We start from the raw sequence: 18,869 nt of genomic DNA on the forward strand, positions 1-18,869 counted from the left end.
AATATCTGGGTTTCAGAGATAGGTTTCCCAGACTTATGCATGGACAGGGAGATAAAAGTGGTAAAATGTTGGCCAAAGTCCTGAGACCTAAGAATAGCTCCTCTTATATTTCATCTCTTAACCGGAGAGAAGGGGGTCAGATACATTCTACTGGAGACATCTTGAGGGAATTCCGTGCCTACTATACCGAACTATATAACCTAAAGGGAAAGTTTGCAGATCTTCTTCCCTGAGGAATCATGTCTCTGGCCTTGTGGGACCCAAGTTATCCGTGGCTCATAGGGAGACCTTGGAGGCAGAAATCACGACCCAGGAGGTTAGGAGTTCTATTATGGGTTTTAGTGGTTGGTAAGAGTCCTGGACCGGACGGGTTCACCTCCCGTTTTTATAAGACCTTTCTGGAAGACATATCAGGTCCCTTCACCAATATGTGCAACTCCCTGGTGGAGGGTGCTTCCTTCCCGCCACAGGCTCTAACAGCGCATATTTGTGTTATCCCCAAGCCTGGGAAAGACCCCCTAGCATGTAGTAGTTATCGCCCGATATTGTTGATCAACATCGATGTTAAGATTTATGCCAAAATACTTGCCGAAAGACTGAAGCCCTATCTGCCTTTGTTGATACATGAGGACCAGACAGGTTTTGTCCCTGGACGTGAAGCCAGAGATAACACCATCTGCTCTTTGGCCTTATTTGCCCGAGCGTCCGTGACAAAGTCCCCCCTCTGCCTGCTCTCGGTTGATGCCGAGAAGGCATTCGATCGGGTGGATTGGTCTTTTATGTCGGAGGTCCTTAGGGCGTTTGGTTTTTGTCCCAACCTGTTATGCAGAATTACTGCTTTATATCACAATCGGAGAGCCCAGATGAGGGTTAATGGATCTTTGTCGGCCCCATTTCAGATCCATAATGGCACGAGGCAGGGTTGCCCCCTCTCCCCCTACTGTACATATTGGTGATGGAGTTTCTGGCTAGAGCTCTTAGAGCTAACGATTCCATTAAGGGTCTCCAGGTAGGAGACATGATATCCAAGATCGCCGTATATGCGGACGACCTTCTAATCTTCTGCTCAGACCTGAGGGTTAGTCTTCCTAAAGTTTTGAAAGAGTTTGCTCTCTTTGGAGACCTTAGTAATTTTAAGGTCAACTTACATAAGTCTGTGATGCTAAACATCAACCTTCCTGAATCCCTGGTATGCGACCTAAAGACCTCATTTCCATTTAGATGGTCCTTCAGCCACCTCACATACCTAGGTGCGTCTATCCCCTCACGCTTGACAGATATTTTTCTACTCAATGTTACTCCCCTGTTAGAGGAGGTCCGAAGGGATCTGAAGGCAACTACCGCTGTCATGGTTTGGGAGAATCCATGCGATCAAAATGAATATCCTCCCTCGAATTCTATATTTGTTTCGCACCATACCGATACCCTTACCTTGTGGTTTCTTTAAGACCTTCAGATCTCTGTTCCTAAGATTTATTTGGGCGGGTTCCTCCCCTAGATTAGGTATGCGCTTTCTGGTTCGTCTTAAGTTAAAAGGGGGAATGGGGGTCCCTGATCTCTCCAACTACCACAAAGCTGCAATCTTCTCGTACATCTTAGATTGGTTCCATAGTGGTTCTTCTAAGAGGTGGGTTCAGTTCGAGCGGATGGAAATGGGACTTCCAACCCAAAATCTGCTCTAGCTGGCCAGAACCCTTAGGCCTTCGAAGCTCCCCTTCATAACGGCAGGCGTTCTGAAAGTCTGGGATAAACACGCGGTGGCTCTAGGGCTTACCACTTTTCCAGGACCGCTGATTCCCATATTTAACAATTCAGGATTCCCCATGGGGGAGGACACTCAGAGGGTGCTAGGGCTTTGAAAAGAGGATAACCCACAGGTTAGACAGTTAATAGCCGGCAAGGCTGTTAGACCTTTAGATTCGATTGCTGACCCAGCCTATGGGGGGGGGGGGGGGGCGTGGTTACAATATCACAGCATAAAGAAGTTCCTACAAACACTAGGCCCCTTAGAAAACCTATCTAGGGAGCTTACTGCCTTTGAGTCTCTTTGCATCCAGAATACATCACCCACACACTTAGTGTCTCTGGTTTACGGGCTACTCCAGGAGGGGGGGGATCCCTCTCGTCCCTGCCATATGTGGGGGCATGGGAGAGAGAGTTAGGTAAAACCTTCTCTTCCGACCAGTGGGAGAAGGCGCTCACACTATCTCACAAATCGTCTGTCAGTTGTAGCTTGCAAGAAAAGAACTTTAAGATTCTCTCTAGATGGTACAGAACCCCCGTTCTGTTGCATTCTTTATTCCCCACATGCCCAGATATCTGTTGGCGTTGTGAGAGAAAGAAAGGTAGTTAAACAAAACATGCAATGCAACAGCTCACTGCAAACCAAATAAAGTACAAAATTGCATCATAATTGCAAATGCTATACTAATAAGTTAGAGATGCTTGGCAAACCGTTTTGTACAAAATTATTTAAGCCCATCTGCCGCACGTCAAGGCGATCTCTAGTTAGACGGGTTCCTAACACAAAATTTTACCTGTTATGTGCCATGACGGCGCTTTGGGATGTGCTGACTGACCCCCTTTTTCTTTGCAGCTTGTGCTGGAGGTGTGGCTGCCTCCTTAGTCGTGCACTCCTGACCAGCTCGTCTGCCCCATTGGCTGATTTCAATTAGTGTTAGTATATAGCTTGGCCTGCTCCCCTCACTCACTGTTGCCATTTGGCACCAGGAGAGAGATAGTGTGTGGACTCTCATTGCAGTCCTTGGTGACCTTTTGGCTCCAGGGGTGGTGTGGAGTGGGCCCGGCATGCATGCTGGTAACTGCTTTCCGTGGATATAATGGAGGCCATTTTGGCACCAAAAATTACAGAAATTCAGGCGGATCCAGCATGCATGTGGAACCTGCACTTTCTGAATTATATGATAGCCGTCATGGCACATAACAGGTAAAATTTAGTGTTAGGAACCCGTCTAACTAGAGATCGCCTTGACGTGCGGCAGACGGGCTCAAATAATTTTGTGCAAAACGATTTGCCAAGCATCTCTAACTTATTAGTATAGCATTTGCAATTATGATGCAATTTTGTACTTTATTTGGTTTGCAGTGAGCTGTTGCATTGCATGTTTTGTTTAACAGTCTTGTTCTCAGCCATAGCAACGTGCCCCTGCGCTTTGGGATGTGCTGACTGACCCCCTTTTTCTTTGCAGAAAGAAAGGTACTATGGTACACGTTTGGTGGCAGTGTGATCGCATATCCCCATTTTGGAGGAAAATCAATGAGCTGTATGGTCTAGTCAGTGGTAATACCACAAGGTGGACACCGGAGGGCGCATTATTGTCTATGTTCCCTGGCTCCATCTCCTCCCTGAAGGGGGGTCTCCTGAGATTTTTCGTACAGGCCGCTCGCCTGGTTATCCCTCGACATTGGAAATTTACGGAGACACCGCGCTTTGAGGAGTGTCTTAACACATTTGAAAAGATACATAGAATGGAGGAGCTTATTGCTGAGGATAGGGGTCAGGAAGCTAAATATCTTAAGATTTGGTCTCCTTGGTTGCTCTTTAAAGGTTCCCAGTCTTATCTTACGTGGCTGAGCAACATCTCTAGTAATGCTTAATACTACTTATTCTGATGGGTTTAGGCACTTCCCTTCTCTTCCCCTCTGTTTCTGTCTGTTTGTGTATATGTTCCCCGATGTTCTTGCTCTCTTCTAGAGTAGGTGTATATCTATTTGCGAACTGTGTCACTTTATTGTTGGACCACCTATATTTGCTATGTACACAACCATTTTCAATATCCTTGTACTGTATATTCCAGAATTGGTATATTGCTATGTATTGTGGTTGTATACCTTTGCATTCATAACCTATTCTTGTCCTTAATAAAAGAGATTGAACAACAGAACTGCGGTGTCTATATTGATAAAATCCTGAGGCAATTTAAATCTGCTCTTCCCTCATACAAACGAGATACAATGGACTTTTGGGGAAGATCGAGACCATCACGATTGATACAGCATGTTCTTTAGCCAGTATTAATGTCAAATCGTTATTCAGCTCAATTCCCCATGTTAAGGGTATATCTGTGGTGGCGTACTATCTCAAAACACCAGGGATACATTTTAATTTGCATATTGAATTTGTGTTAGTCTTACTTGAGTTCATACTTGCGCACAACTATTTTCTTTTTGACACAAAGGTCTTCCACCAGCTCAGGGGGACCACTATTGGGAGCCCCTGTGCCCCCACTTATGCAAATCTCTTCCTGGGCTAGTGGGAGGACAAGATTGTGTTCACTGGCGATCAACCTTGGTGGGGTGAGAAGATCATGTTTTGGACACGCTACATAGATTATGTTTTTCTAGTCTGGAATGGTAGTCTGGAGGAGTTTAAGGCCTTTATTGGTGCTTTAAATAATAAGGATGTACAGTCGTGGCCAAAAGTTTTGAGAATTACATAAATATTGGAAATTGGAAAAGTTGCTGCTTAAGTTTTTATAATAGCAATTTGCATATACTCCAGAAAGTTATGAAGAGTGATCAGATGAATTGCATAGTCCTTCTTTGCCATGAAAATTAACTTAATCCCAAAAAAAACTTTCCACTGCATTTCATTGCTGTCATTAAAGGACCTGCTGAGATCATTTCAGTAATCGTCTTGTTAACTTAGGTGAGAATGTTGACGAGCACAAGGCTGGAGATCATTATGTCAGGATGATTGGGTTAAAATGGCAGACTTGACATGTTAAAAGGAGGGTGATGCTTGAAATCATTGTTCTTCCATTGTTAACCATGGTGACCTGCAAATAAATGCGTGCAGCCATCATTGCGTTGCATAAAAATGGCTTCACAGGCAAGGATATTGTGGCTACTAAGATTGCACCTCAATCAACAATTTATAGGATCATCAAGAACTTCAAAGAAGGCTTCAGGGCATCCAAGAAAGTCCAGCAAGCGCCAGGATCGTCTCCTAAAGAGGATTCAGCTGTGGGATCGGAGTGCCACCAGTGCAGAGCTTGCTCAGGAATGGCAGCAGGCAGGTGTGATCGCATCTGCACACACAGTGAGGCGAAAACTTTTGGAAGATGGCCTGGTGTCAAGAAGGGCAGCAAAGAAGCCACTTCTCTCCAAAAAAAACATCAGGGACAGATTGATCTTCTGCAGAAAGTATGGTGAATGGACTGCTGAGGACTGGGGCAAAGTCATATTCTCCGATGAAGCCTCTTTCCAATTGTTTGGGGCATCTGGAAAAAGGCTTGTCCGGAGAAGAAAAGGTGAGCGCTACCATCAGTCCTGTGTCATGCCAACAGTAAAGCATCCTGAAACCATTCATGTGTGGGGTTGCTTCTCATCCAAGGGAGTGGGCTCACTCACAATTTTGCCCAAAAACACAGCCATGAATAAAGAATGGTACCAAAACACCTTCCAACAGCAACTTCCTCCAACAATCCAACAACAGTTTGGTGAAGAACAATGCATTTTCCAGCACGATAGAGCACCGTGCCATAAGGCAAAAGTGATAACTAAGTGGCTCGGGGACCAAAACTTGACATTTTGGGTCCATGGCCTGGAAACTCCCCAGATCTTAATCCCATTGAGAACTTGTGGTCAATCCTCAAGAGGCGGGTGGACAAAAAAAACACACTAATTCTGACAAACTCCAAGAAGTGATTATGAAATAATGGGTTGCTATCAGTCAGGAATTGGCCCAGAAGTTGAGTGAAAGCATGCCCAGTCGAATTGCAGAGGTCCTGAAAAAGAACACTGCAAATACTGACTCTTTGCATAAATGTCATGTAATTGTCGATAAAAGCCTTTGAAACGTATGAAGTGCGTGTAATTATATTTCACTACATCACAGAAACAGCTTAAACAAAGATCTAAAAGCAGTTTAGCAGCAAACTTTGCGAAAACTAATATTTGTGTCATTCTCAAAACTTTTGGCCACGACTGTAGGCTTGTCTTTTACATTTGAATTTCATTCAGACACATTAACATTCTTAGATGTCAGTCATCCAACAGACTGAAAAGTTTGTAACTATGATCTTCAGAAAATCCACCACCACCAACAACTTACTACATTGGGAGAAGCATCATCCCACAACATTAAAGAAAGGAATTCCCAAGGGCCAATATCTTCGGATGCAGAGAAATTTTTCTGACCCATAAAATTTATTTTGTGACTTTAGAGGTGTCTACCATAGATTTCAGGAAAGGGGATACCCTCGACGTGTTTTGAGGGATGCCTTTCAATATGCGGAGATGCAGGACAGAAATAATCTGCTGGTCCCGAAAGCACCCAGTACTCAAAATGGACATATTATAAGAATTATCTCGACCTACGATGTAGCAAATTATAAAATCAGGGACATCCTTAATAAGTACTGGCCAATTCTACTCATGGACCCAGACCTATCTGAGGTACTTCTATACCGGCCTACTGCCACCTACAGTATAGGAAGAAGCTTGGGTGATCAACTAGTGCATAGTCACTACTCGCGCCCAAAACAACTTGGTACATGGCTGGATCGGAAGCCCTTGGGGACCTTTAAATGTGATTCCTGCCAAGCGTGTAGATTTGTGAGGAACACAAAAATAAACACCTATTCGGTAACTGGTCTCAGATATACTGTTATAGACTTTATTAACTACAGAATCAGAGGCGTCATTTATTTATGTCAGTGTACCTGTCCTATGGACTATATTGGAAAAACGTAAAGGGAATTGAGGCGCAGAGTCTGCGAACATGTAAATGATATTAAGCAAAAGAATCACACCCCTGTGGCTAATCATGTCTTAGATTTCCATGGAGGTGATTCTTTTCGGCACTTGAATTGGTGTCTCCTTCCCCGAGAAAAGGTGACTGAGATCGCTGGATCCTACAGAAGGAATCCAAATGGATCTACCAGTTTCACTGGGGGGTTAAATGAAAGGCTCACGTTCTCTTGCTTTATTTGAACTCTGGGTTCTTTTTTTTTCTCTCCTTTTCAAGCTCGCTTTTCTAACATTGTCAGAACAGCCAATTATTGACACTGGAAGCGTCAAAGATTATTATTTGTCTTTTTTCTATTTTCTTTATATCTCTTTATTATTTATATCTTTTCGCTATCTGTATACCCAGGATATAGTATGGAGCTATAGCTTTCTGTCTGTGGGGTTTATATGGGAGTATATATATTGCATTTTGTTTTATTTTTTCTCTTCTATCATTCTAATATCATGCTAATTGTTTATGTCATTATGTGTGGGTTGTCTTTAGTTTATTTTATCCAATCCACTGTTTGTTTTATGGCATTCTTTATATTCTAATTATCAGTTGTTGTTTTTTTTCTTTTTTAAGGGGTGGAGCGGATGGTGTGGACACATAAGGTGTCCTGAACGCTCTGCCCTTAGTCTGGATGCGGCTATGTTGCATGGAACGCATTGCTGGAATGCATTAGTGCTCGAGTCACTAGGTCGAGCTTACCACTTATTGGGTGGAATGCATAGAACGCATATGGTGTCCTGGATGCTTTGCCCTTAGTCCAGGTGCGGTAATGTGACATAGAATGCATCGTTGGAATGTATCTGAGTTCTGGTCACGTGGTCATGCTACTTCCGGTTCTGTGACCATACCGCGTTCCACTCTTCGTTCCTGGGTTGCCTGCTGACATTTTGACTGTGCTGAGATGTTCAGGTATTTGTGAGAACAGTGTTTTTATTATTTGCCCATATATTGATGGTCACTGTGGGATCATATTATTATTATAATTATATGAATCAAGGAATACTTCATCTGGAGTTGTCGGGTCTCTCATGGTCACATACATTATTACAGATGAGGCATACTACATGTGGATTGGTTGTTTACCCGCCCTTTTTTTGAGACACTTCCCCCAAAGGTATTTAAACTTTCTTACAGACTCCATGTTTCAGCTGCTTTCTTACTTAATGAAGACCCCTGAGACCGGATGTGGTCGGCGCAAGTGAGTGGTCTAATTGGACCATATCTGCAACAAGCTTTATTGTGAAATGGGGCTGATTATGGGTGTCCCCAACATCATATTAATATAATTTGATTATGTGTATGTTATTTTTGCCCTTTATTGATCCCCTGATAACCCTGCATTGTATTTGTTAATTTGGAGGGTAAACGCGTCGGGTTTTAGGGTATTAAATATATGTTATTTCTATGTACCATCACCCATTTTAGGGTCTATAGGGGCACATCAGGTCTAGGTGTGGGGACAGAGTGCATCCACCATTAGGGTGCTTCTCTGGGCTGAGTCACTTTAAGGGATGTTGTAGGTATAGTATCCGCCTGGGCCCATCCCCAATTCCTAATTATTGCTAAAATTTGTTCCCATGTTTTGTACCTGTGTTTATTTATAGATCTGGGAATTTTTTAATAGCTCTCATTAGGGGCTCTTTTTAGTATATTCTTTATGAAAAGTTATGTTTTAATGGTACTTGCCCTCTGTGATATGCTTTCTGATTGCATGATCTAACGTTGAAATTATCTATCATTACATTTCCACCTTTATGCCTCCCTCCACCCATGCTTCCTCTGGCTTTTAAAGGGTCAGTGTCCCTTCAAATCAGTTTTCCCCAGCTGATTGCTGGCTATGTAGTGTATATTAGGCATCTCTTTCCCTGAGCAACATAGTAAAATAGTAACATAGTTTATGAGGCTCAAAAAAGACATATGTCCATCAAGTTTAGCCTGATATCCTACAAGTTGATCCAGAGGAAGGCAAATAAACCCATGAGGTGAAAGCCAATTTTCCTTATTTGAGGGGACAAACAATTCCTTCCCGACTCAAATCAAGTAATCAGAATAACTCCCTGGATCAACCACCTCTCCATAAATCTTATTAACTATAACCTATAATATTTTTGTATTCCAGAAATGCATCCAGGCCCCTCTTGAACTCTTTTAGTGAGTTCACCATCACCACCTCCTCCAGCAGAGAGTTCCATAGTTGCACTGCTAGTACAGTAAAAAAAATCCTATTTAATGGCCGTCAACATTTCATTTCCTCCAATAAAATTTGGCGTAAACCCCCATTTTTCATTTTCACAAGGGGTAACAGCAAAAAAGCATCCCACATTTTATTAAGCATTTTCTCCTGAACAAGGCAATACCCCATAATTGGTAGTAACCTGCTGTTTGGGCACATGGCAGAGATCAGAAGGAAAGGAGCGCCATATGGTTTTTGGAAGGAAAGGTTTTTGCTGGAAAGGTTTTTGGAAGTAAGCCCCCCATTTTTCATTTTCACAAGGGGTAACATGAGAAAAATGACCCCACAATTTGTTACGCAATTTCTACTGAATATGACAACACACCATATATAGTCATAAACTGCTGTATGGGCACACTGCAGGACTCAGAAGGAAAAGCATTGCACATGTCTTTGAGATAACCACTTGGGAATTTGGCTCTCTCAGCACACTGGGGGTTGGGGGTTTGTGTATCTACCTAATTCACTACGAGGAAAATTTTATTAAACAGAATATTAAAGTTAATATAAAAGAGACAGAATTAAAGGGGACAGAGCAATCTGTACTTAAGAATACCCTTGTAAAATAGTTATAAATTCCTCAATTTTATTGCTTTGAGGAAGGTTTTCCTGCCTAAATGTGTACCATCTCTGGTACTATCACAAAGGAGGACAGGGGCTGCTACATAAATGCTTTCTCTCCCCCGCCAGAGCACACCCGGATGACCACGGCACCTCAAGGGTTAAAAGTCTGTGACCGGCATTACCCCCAATCGCAGACATTAGTACTGCATGTCTGCTCTTTAAAAGAGAAGACACCTGGTGCCCATGGTGCTCCCATGTGCCAGCGGGCTCCATTGTGCTGCATGTGCCAGCGGGCTACATTTTTAAATGCCTGACCACCTATGTAATTTCCCTGTCGGTAGTTGGGAAAGGGTTAACTTCCAAACCTTCACACCGAACTTCACACTGAGATTGGGCCACCAAGCAGGAAGAATATGATTAGGCAGAGTGGCCTGGGTATACCTGATTTATAGCGATTTGTGACAAATTAATTTGCAACAAATCAAATTTCTTGGTGAACTTCAGCGAATCGGCCAAATAGAATTGTTCAAAACAAATCTCCAGTGATAAGTGTTTGATTCCAGATGATGAAGAGATTGTAGGCTACTTTCAGCTGTGATTTTTTTTTTGGAGAATTCAGCCTCAGGATATAAATGAAAATATTTAAATTCATTGAGATCTTGAGCATATTGAGAAAATCATATTTGCATAATTTCATTTGTTGTGCAGTGATTGATAGTATAAATTAGAGGTAGGGCGACAAATCGGTCGAATCCACGAATCCCTCGAATCTTGCTGGATTTGTGGGATTCGTGGACTCAAATCCCGACGTTTAATAACGGGATTCATTGTCAATGAATCCCGTTATCGAATAATCGGCCGATTCGTTGCTGTTCGGGCGGGAGCGAGCGGTTTACTTTAACTTTAAATCAGTGCATCTTTATTACCTTACAATGAAGCTCCAGTAACAGGCAGAGCGGGCGGTGGCGTAACATCACTTACGTGACACGCCTGCTCCGCCTGCTTCATTCATAAAGTGGGCGGAGCAGGCGCGTCATAAGAGTGAGTGACGTTACTCCGCCGCCCGCTCTGCCTGTTACAGGAGCTTCATAGTAAGGTAATAAAGAAATGCGCTGATCCTGATTTAAAGTTAAAGTAAAAGTTACTGCTGGGCCGGGGCTGTTATGGGGAAAGGGATCTGTGGATGGCACTGTTATGGGGCATTTGTGGATGGCGCTGTTATGGGGGGGATCTGTGGATGACACTGTTATGGGAGGGGGATCTGTGGATGGCGATGTTATGGGGAGGGGGATCTGTGGATGGCGCTGCTGTTATGGGGGATCTGTGGATGGCGCTGTTATGGGGGGGATCTGTGGATGACACATATAGCATAAGATGCTATATAGTGTCATCCATAGATCCCCTCATAGCATGGTCATCCACAGATCCCCTTCATAACAGTGTCATCCACAGATCCCCCTCCCCATAACAGTGCCATCCACAGATCCCCTCCATAACACCGCCATCCACAGACCCCCCTCCCATAACAGTGCCATCCACAGATCCCCTCCATAGCAATGCCATCCACAGATTCCCCCCATAACAGCGCCATCCACAGATCCCCATAACAGTGTCATCCACAGATCCCCTATAACAGTGTCATCCACAGATCCCTCCCATAACAGCGCCATCCACAGATCCCCCATAACCGTGTCATCCACAGATCCCTCATAATAGTGTGTCATCCACAGATCACTTTGTTTCTTACACTGTTCACACAATTCTTATGTACAGGATTCGTAGGATTTGAGATTCGAAAGATTTGATATATTCGAGAACCTTCGGATTAGAAAAAAATTTGATTCATCCCACCTCTGGTATAAATATATTGCTCACCAGTGAGCGATGTATAAATATACAGTTACTCCGATTTCTACAACTCCTGCACCCCTTTCTATCCACAGACGATACCCAGAGCTACTGATTTGTTAGTCTTTTGTGACATACTTTGAGGTAACCTCATTGATGTCAGGATGTAACCTTTGAAACCGGTGCAAGTTGACTTTACATTTCTGTATTATACTCTGTTACTGTAACCACTTATGTTGCTGTAGCCCTAAGTACCGGAATTTAATTTTATTCTATTTTACAGGTTTGGCTTGACAATTTGTTTAGAAAAACATCAATGGTAAGAACACATTTTAATGATATAATACTGACCTTTTTGTTAGGAGGAGAAATAATGTAGGATACTTGCACGCTAGCGTTTTAGTTTTCCGGTATTGAGATCAGTCATAGGGGCTCCATACCGGAAAAAAAACGCTTCTGTTTTGTCCCCATTCATTGTCAATAGGGACAAAACTGAACTGAATAGAACCTAATGTTTCAAAATACATTCTGTTCCGTTTAGTTGTGTTCCCATACCTGAGAGCAAACCGCAACATGTTGTAGTTTCCTTTCCATCCTGGGATGCGGAGCAAGACGGATGCAATTCAATGTGGACAGATCCATTTTCTCTGCCACAATCTGCCACAATAGAAAACAGATCCGTCCTCTATTGACTTTCAATGGAGTTCATGACGGATCCGTCTTGGCAATGTTAAAGATAATACAACTGGATCCGTTCATAACGGATGCAGGCGGTTGTATTATCAGTAACGAAAGAGTTTTTGCTGAACCCTGGCGGATCCAGTAAAAATGCTAGTGTGAAAGTAGCCTTACCCGCATACAATTCTTTGCAAGGTACTAGGAGTGCACCTAGCCTTTCTGTTGTGTGGAATTCTGCTGACAGGAGTGCTGAAATGGTGGGGATGGGATGAATAGCCTTCAATTCCCCGCCATAAGCTGCCACCCCCACACTGACCTAAACAAAACAGCCAGCAGTGTCAGGTTGTGGTGATTACCTCTCTCTGACAGTGGAGCTCTGTGGTGGCTCAAAGTCTGAGCTGGAGTTGCAGTACCTGAAAGACTGAGGACAAAGCGAGGTCCACATTCACCTATGTTGTGCTATAGATACGGGACTTTATTGTTTCTTTAAGACCGGCTGGAGCAAGCCGGTCACTGCCTTATTGTTTTGTCAAGAATAAAAGACAACCATTGCTTTGCTTTCACCGCTAAAAGGCAGCTGCTGTGTTCTTACCTGAAGGCTACCATTGGGGCAGATCCCTACATTTGGTGGAGGATGCGTGCATAGATTTTCTTGCAATGAGCAACAGAAAATCAAAGGGCCAGAAGCCGAATTGTTTGCGTTGGACATTTAAAGGACCAGTAGCCTAGGTTACTGGACTGATCCATTGAAAGAAAATTTTTGTCACTGGATGTCCTGGGTTAAGGCTGCTATTAGAATAAAAGACCAGGCAGTTTAAATGCTGGATCCTGTGAAGGACTTTGTGCAGGCCAGCAACCAACAGCAGGAGACCAACCAGCTCCTTATCAAGCAATTGACCTTAATGTCAGAAGTCATCCAGGTCAAGGAGACCCCAGCTTCCCACAGTAATGAGGAATCCCAGCGAGCACGGAGGACGGTACGAGAAACCATGCAAAAAATGACCACAAAGGATGACATAGAAGTCTTCCTCACAGTCTTTGAGTGGGTCACTGAGCTGAGCAATGGGCTAAGGTCTTGGCCCAATTTCTCTCAGGAGAACTCCAGAAGGCTTATTATGACTTGTCACTGCAGGATTCACAGGAATACCTTGAACTAAAAGCAGAGATCTTGCCACGTCTGGGGGTAATCGTCACAGTCCGTGCTAAGAGGGTACATCAATGGGGGTTTAGGAGAGGCAAGCCCCAGAGGTCCCAAATTTTTGACCTTCTGCATCTCATCCAGAAATGGCTACAGCCAGATGTCTGTTCCACAGCTAAAACGGTGGAGCGGTCGTAATGGACCACTTCATGCACGCTCTCTCCAAGCTAGTGCAGCGCTGGTTTGCTCAAGGAAACCCGTAGACTGCGGATGACTTGGTAGGCTTGGTAGAGAGATATTATGCAGTGGAGAACACTATATCTGACTCAGGGTCCCTCACCTCTCCATACTGGAATGCCCGGAGTGACTATGAAGGTCACAGGAAGGGACTAAAAACTCCTCGGGAAGGACGTTCTAAGGCCAAGATCATACCAGAGCCAACGCCAAGACCATCCCTAAGAGAGATAATCTGCTGGAGATGCCATGCCCTGGGATATATGGTGGCCCTGTGCTCCCTCAGCTCGGACCAAATGGACTGTGGTGAGACGGAGTTCCATGTTTGCATGTAGCGCTGTTCCAAACTCTGGGAAGGGACTTCCATTCTGTTCAATCAGCGTTAATGACACCCCCACAACTGGACTCGGGGAGCCTGGTCACGCTCTTAACGGCTCGTATCCCTCATAGGTTGGTCACTTGCATTCATGACGATACCAAGGTTTACCCAGTGGCCCAGTTCACCTTAAAGAGGGTACAATGTCTCACCAAGTAGGGGTTGGGCAGGAGCTGATGCACGAAATGATCATTGGCCGAGATTGTCCTTTGTTCTGGGATCTTTGGGCCAGGGTGGTACTGCAACAATGCCCTGCGTGCGAAGACAGCCCCGTGCTCACTGAACCAGAGGTGGTCCCTGAATTTCTGTTCTTGGCCATGGTAGATAATAATGAGGAGAAGTCTGCCCTTGAGGAGACGGTCCCTGACTTAGAAGTATCTCGGGGAAATTTTGTGATGGCCCAACTCCGAGATGAGACTTTAAAAGGGGCCTTAAATAATGACAGGGTAATCAATGGGGCACCTCAAGAGCCAGGGGCAGACAAAAGGCGCCCTTACTTTTCCATGAATGGAAACAAGTTGTACAGGGTGACTAAAATCCGTGAAGAATTAGTGGAACAGCTTGTGGTTCCCAAGCCATATAGACGCATGTTAATAGACCTGGCGCACACCATGTGCTAGGGGAACACTTAGGGGCAGATAAGACCCTTGAAAGGGTTTTGCAAAGGTTTTATTAGCCAGAGTGTTACCGAGAAATTAGGGATTATTGACAGTCCTGGCCTATGTATCAAGTAACCTCCCCAGTCGCAAACTTCTGCAGCAGTCTAATACCATTGCCTATTATCAAGGTCCCCTTTGAGAGAATAGCAATGGATTTGGTAGGGCCCTTGGTGAAGTCCACTAGGGGGCACCAATATATATTAGTTGCAATGATTATGCCACCCGGTACCCTGAGGCAGTGTTCTTGAGACAGGCCTCCTCCAAGGCTATCGCCAGAGAGCTGTTTCAGAATTTTTTCCAGAACAGGGCTGCCCAAGGAGATCCTCGCCGACCAGGGGACCCCGTTCATGTAAAGGGTAATGCAGGATCTCTGAAAATTACTGAAAGTTACCCAGTAACGCACCTCGGTTTACCACCCACAGACTGATGGCTTGGTAGAACGTTTTAACAAAACCTTGAAGGCCATGTTGAAGAAAGTAGTTTAAAAGTATGGCCAGGATTGGGATTACCTGTTGCCTTACCTACTGTTCTCAATCAGAAATGTGCCTCAAATGTCAACAGGGTTCTCGTCTTTTGAGTATTTATATGGCACGCCTCCTCGAGGGTTGTTAGATATAGCTAAGGAGACCTGGGAGAGCAAGGTCACGCCTTACAAAAGCGTGATTGAACATGTCACCACACTGCAAGAGCGAATAGCTCAGGTAATGCCCATTGTTAAATAGCATCTTCTCTAGGCTCAAGATGCACAAGCTAAAATATATATATTAGACAGTTTAGTTGAGGGGACCGGGTTCTAGTCCTAGTGCCCACAGTGGAGAGCAAATTCCTGGCAAAATGGCAAGGGCCCAATGAGATAGTTGAGAGGATGGGTATATCAGCCAGGTAGAAGAAATGTCTATCAGATTTGCCATATCAACTTACTTAAGCCATGGAAAGATAGGGACCCTCCTGAAGCCCCTTGTCTGATGACCCAACCAGACACCACCATAGAGAATGAGAAGATTGCAGAAGCCCTAGGTATGCAAGGTAGATGCATACCCCATGCTTCAGGTGGATGAGCTTATTGAGAGACTAGGACCAACTAGCTATTTAACTACCCTAGATTTTACCAAGGGGTATTGGCAAAATCCATTATCTCAAGAAGCTAGAGAAAAGACAGCATTTTCCACACCAGAAGGGTCATTCCAATATATTAGGATTATGTTTGGCTTGCAAGGGGCCCCCACCACTTTCCAGAGGACTATGGACCAGATTTTATGCCCACACAAGGAATATGCGTCAGTTTACTTGGATAACATAGTGATCTTCAGTTATGATTGTCTTCAGTTGTGATTGGGAGAGTCACCTCAGTAAAATTCAAGCTGTCCTAGATGCGCTAAGAAAGGCAGGCTTCACTATAAATCCAAGTAAGTGTGCCATTAGGATGGAAGAGGCCAGGTACTTGGAATACATCGTGGGAAGAAGGGTGATAAAACCCCAAGTAAATAAGATGGAAGCTATCCAAGAATGGCCCCCGCCCATACAAGGCATTTCTTGGTATTATGGGATATTATAGGACATTTGTCCCCAAGTTCACAGAAATAGCAGTACCCCTGACTGACCTTACAAAGGGAAGAAAGTCTGCCATGATTAAGTGGTCCCCTGAGGCTGAAGAGGCCTTCCAGAAGCTTAAGTCGGCCCTCTGTAGACAGCCAGTCTTGGTAGCTCCTGACTTCTCTCGAGAGTTTATCATTCAGACAGATGCATCAGAGGTAGGTCTAGGGGCAGTGATGTCTCAGGTCAGTGTCGGACTGGGGTACTTAGGACCCACTAGTGTAACTGATTCTGGGTGCCCACCTTTTGTCTGTACCGTTCACTTCACTTCAATGGGGCCGCAAAAAAAAAAAAAAAAGGACTCCGTGTGCATTCTGTGTCCTTATGTCCGCGTTGGCCGTTCTGCAAAATAATAGAACATGTCCTATTATTGTCGGCATTGCAGACAAGGATAGGACTGTTCTATTAGAGGCCGGCTGCTCTGTTCCGCATAATGTGGAATGCATGCACCCGGTATCCATGTTTTGCGGATCCGCAATTTGCAGACTGCAAAACATTCAACGGTCGTGTTCATGAACACTTACAGTGGTAACAGAATTATTAAAGATGAAGTATGATGGCAGACATTCACAGGAAAATGCACAAACATACATGTGGCAAAATTGACACATATATAGATATCCTGCACTTAAGTCAGTCAGAAACCAGAAACATGCAGCACACACCAATCACTTATTGGACACATGTGGCACACAAGAAACTTATACATGGCTCACATGCCACTAATGCATATGTCACATACTGCACATACACCACTGATACATAGAACATATATAGCACACACCAATCACACATAGGAAACACACAATACACACACCAAGACATTTATGCCTAACCATATTAAGTGTATCACTTCAGCAATTGTTATTTTTCATGTGGAGAAAGTTAATACAAGGTACTTACTAATGTACAGCCAAATAATTGAGTGCCCTCCTTGCATACTATTTTAAATTATTCTGTCCTTTTTGGCATTGGGTGTTGCCAGAAGGAGAACCTAATCTACATATGTTTTTTTTCGTGCTGGATGAGGCACTGAAAATGTATGTACACAGCAGTCAGACCCCCATCAATCAGACACGTATCACCTGCTGTGTCATAGTTGTTGGACCGTTTCACATTCCCTATCCTTATAGGTTTTCTTTGGGTGAAAAAAAAAATAAGTAAAATAAAAATCTGGCCCAAAATATGTGTTAAACTAAAATAGAAATGCTCGCCTGTTAAAAGAGTTGTGTCCACTTTTCTAGTTATCCTCTATCCACAGGATCGGGGATAACTAAGTTATCGGGGGGGGGGGGTCTGAACACTGGAGCCCCCACTGATCCCCCTTCTTGATTGAGTGGCAGATCGAGCATATGCCCTGCCTCTCCATCCATTCTCGATGGGGTCGCTGGAGATGGCAGAGTACAGTGCTGGCTATTTCCAGTGGTCCCAAAGAGAATAAATGGAGAAGCAGGGCATATGTGTGGCCTGCCACACCTTCGAAAAGGGGGAATAGAACCTGTTCCTGGGATCAGTGGGGGTCGCAGAATTGGACCCCACTAATCATATAGTTATGCCATATGGTGTGGAGAGGATAACTTGAAAACCTGGACAACCCCTTTAAATCCTCCACCACTCCACCACCAGTATCTCTTTACATGGCAGCAGTGATGCCTGTAAATACGGAATATCATCACTACCACCATGCAAACCATATGTGTCAATACTGGAGATTGTGACACACTGTGCAGAATTTTTCAGGCATAGGTCTAACCCCCTTTACAGGTCATAACCTTTAACAAAGCCCAAGCAAAGGTGCTAGAGGAGCATTGTGAGCAAAGTGCACAAACAGAGGGTGGTATTTGAAACAGAGGCATTAGGGTCGCCTGAGGCAGGGTAACAGTGGTGATCCTGGAGCAGAGGTATTAGGGGGGCAACTGAATAAGAGGAAATATTAGGGGTGCATTTAGAGTGGGGGTATTGGGGGGCATCTGGAGCTGTGGCACTAATGGGGTGCACCTAAACCAGATGCATTGGGGGGACCAAGGGAAGAGTGTCACGGCTGTATGTGAGCAACAATAGTATACACAGTAAAAGAGCTACTGACCGGACCCAAACTAGGGAGGATAAAGGGTGACCCCTGTCAGACCCTCAAAGCTCTCCCTATTCTGCTAAAGCACATGCCCGGATCCAAATGGCGGAACGAGGCATGCCCACGTGCCTAAGACTGATGACCACTGTAACCCCTACAATAGTGGAAGGGGCACGGCCACCGGTGCCCTACTCAGTATATGGAGGGAACCGTGGCCACCTCAGATCCAGTCAGAAAATAATCAGGTACACAACAATGTCTGTACACTTAGCTGAAGGTGTTGCAGCCGCAGAGAAGATGGATCCAAGGACAGCTGGCAATATCCGGAGTGCTTGCTGCAGCAGAACACAGGTCCAGTGAACTGATAGCTACAAGTGAAGATACTAAAGCAAGAGCTACAACTGAAATGAGAACTATAATCCACGCCCTACAATAGGAGGAGGGGTGATATAAAGAGAGGGAAATCAAACGCATGAGGAACAGCTGGGAGGAAGGAAACCAAAAGTAAACAGAGCAGTGAGAACTCCTCCCAGCTCTAGTAGTGACATCATCACAGGGGTGGAGAAACAGAGCTGTGAGAACGTCCCAAAGCTCTGGTAGTGACAAAGAGTCGCCCCAATGCCACTCTGAACTCTGCAGAGAGCATACACACATACACACATACACAGATCTGAGTCTACTATAAACTAATCCTCGATTTCCCCATCAC

General features: G+C 44.4%; 1 protein-coding gene across 1 annotated transcript in view; it reads left to right on the forward strand.

Moving 5' to 3' along the window:
* The window catches only part of ARAP2 (ArfGAP with RhoGAP domain, ankyrin repeat and PH domain 2), a 703,001-nt gene that overhangs the window by 617,011 nt on the left and 67,121 nt on the right, over positions 1 to 18,869 (forward strand). Inside the window, exon 30 of the mRNA XM_040419005.1 lies at positions 11,695 to 11,730. Coding sequence (XP_040274939.1) covers positions 11,695 to 11,730 — 36 coding nt within the window. The remainder of the gene's footprint in view (positions 1 to 11,694; positions 11,731 to 18,869) is intronic.

Source organism: Bufo bufo, chromosome 2 (assembly GCF_905171765.1).
Source record: "Bufo bufo chromosome 2, aBufBuf1.1, whole genome shotgun sequence".
NCBI classification, from domain to species: domain Eukaryota; kingdom Metazoa; phylum Chordata; class Amphibia; order Anura; family Bufonidae; genus Bufo; species Bufo bufo.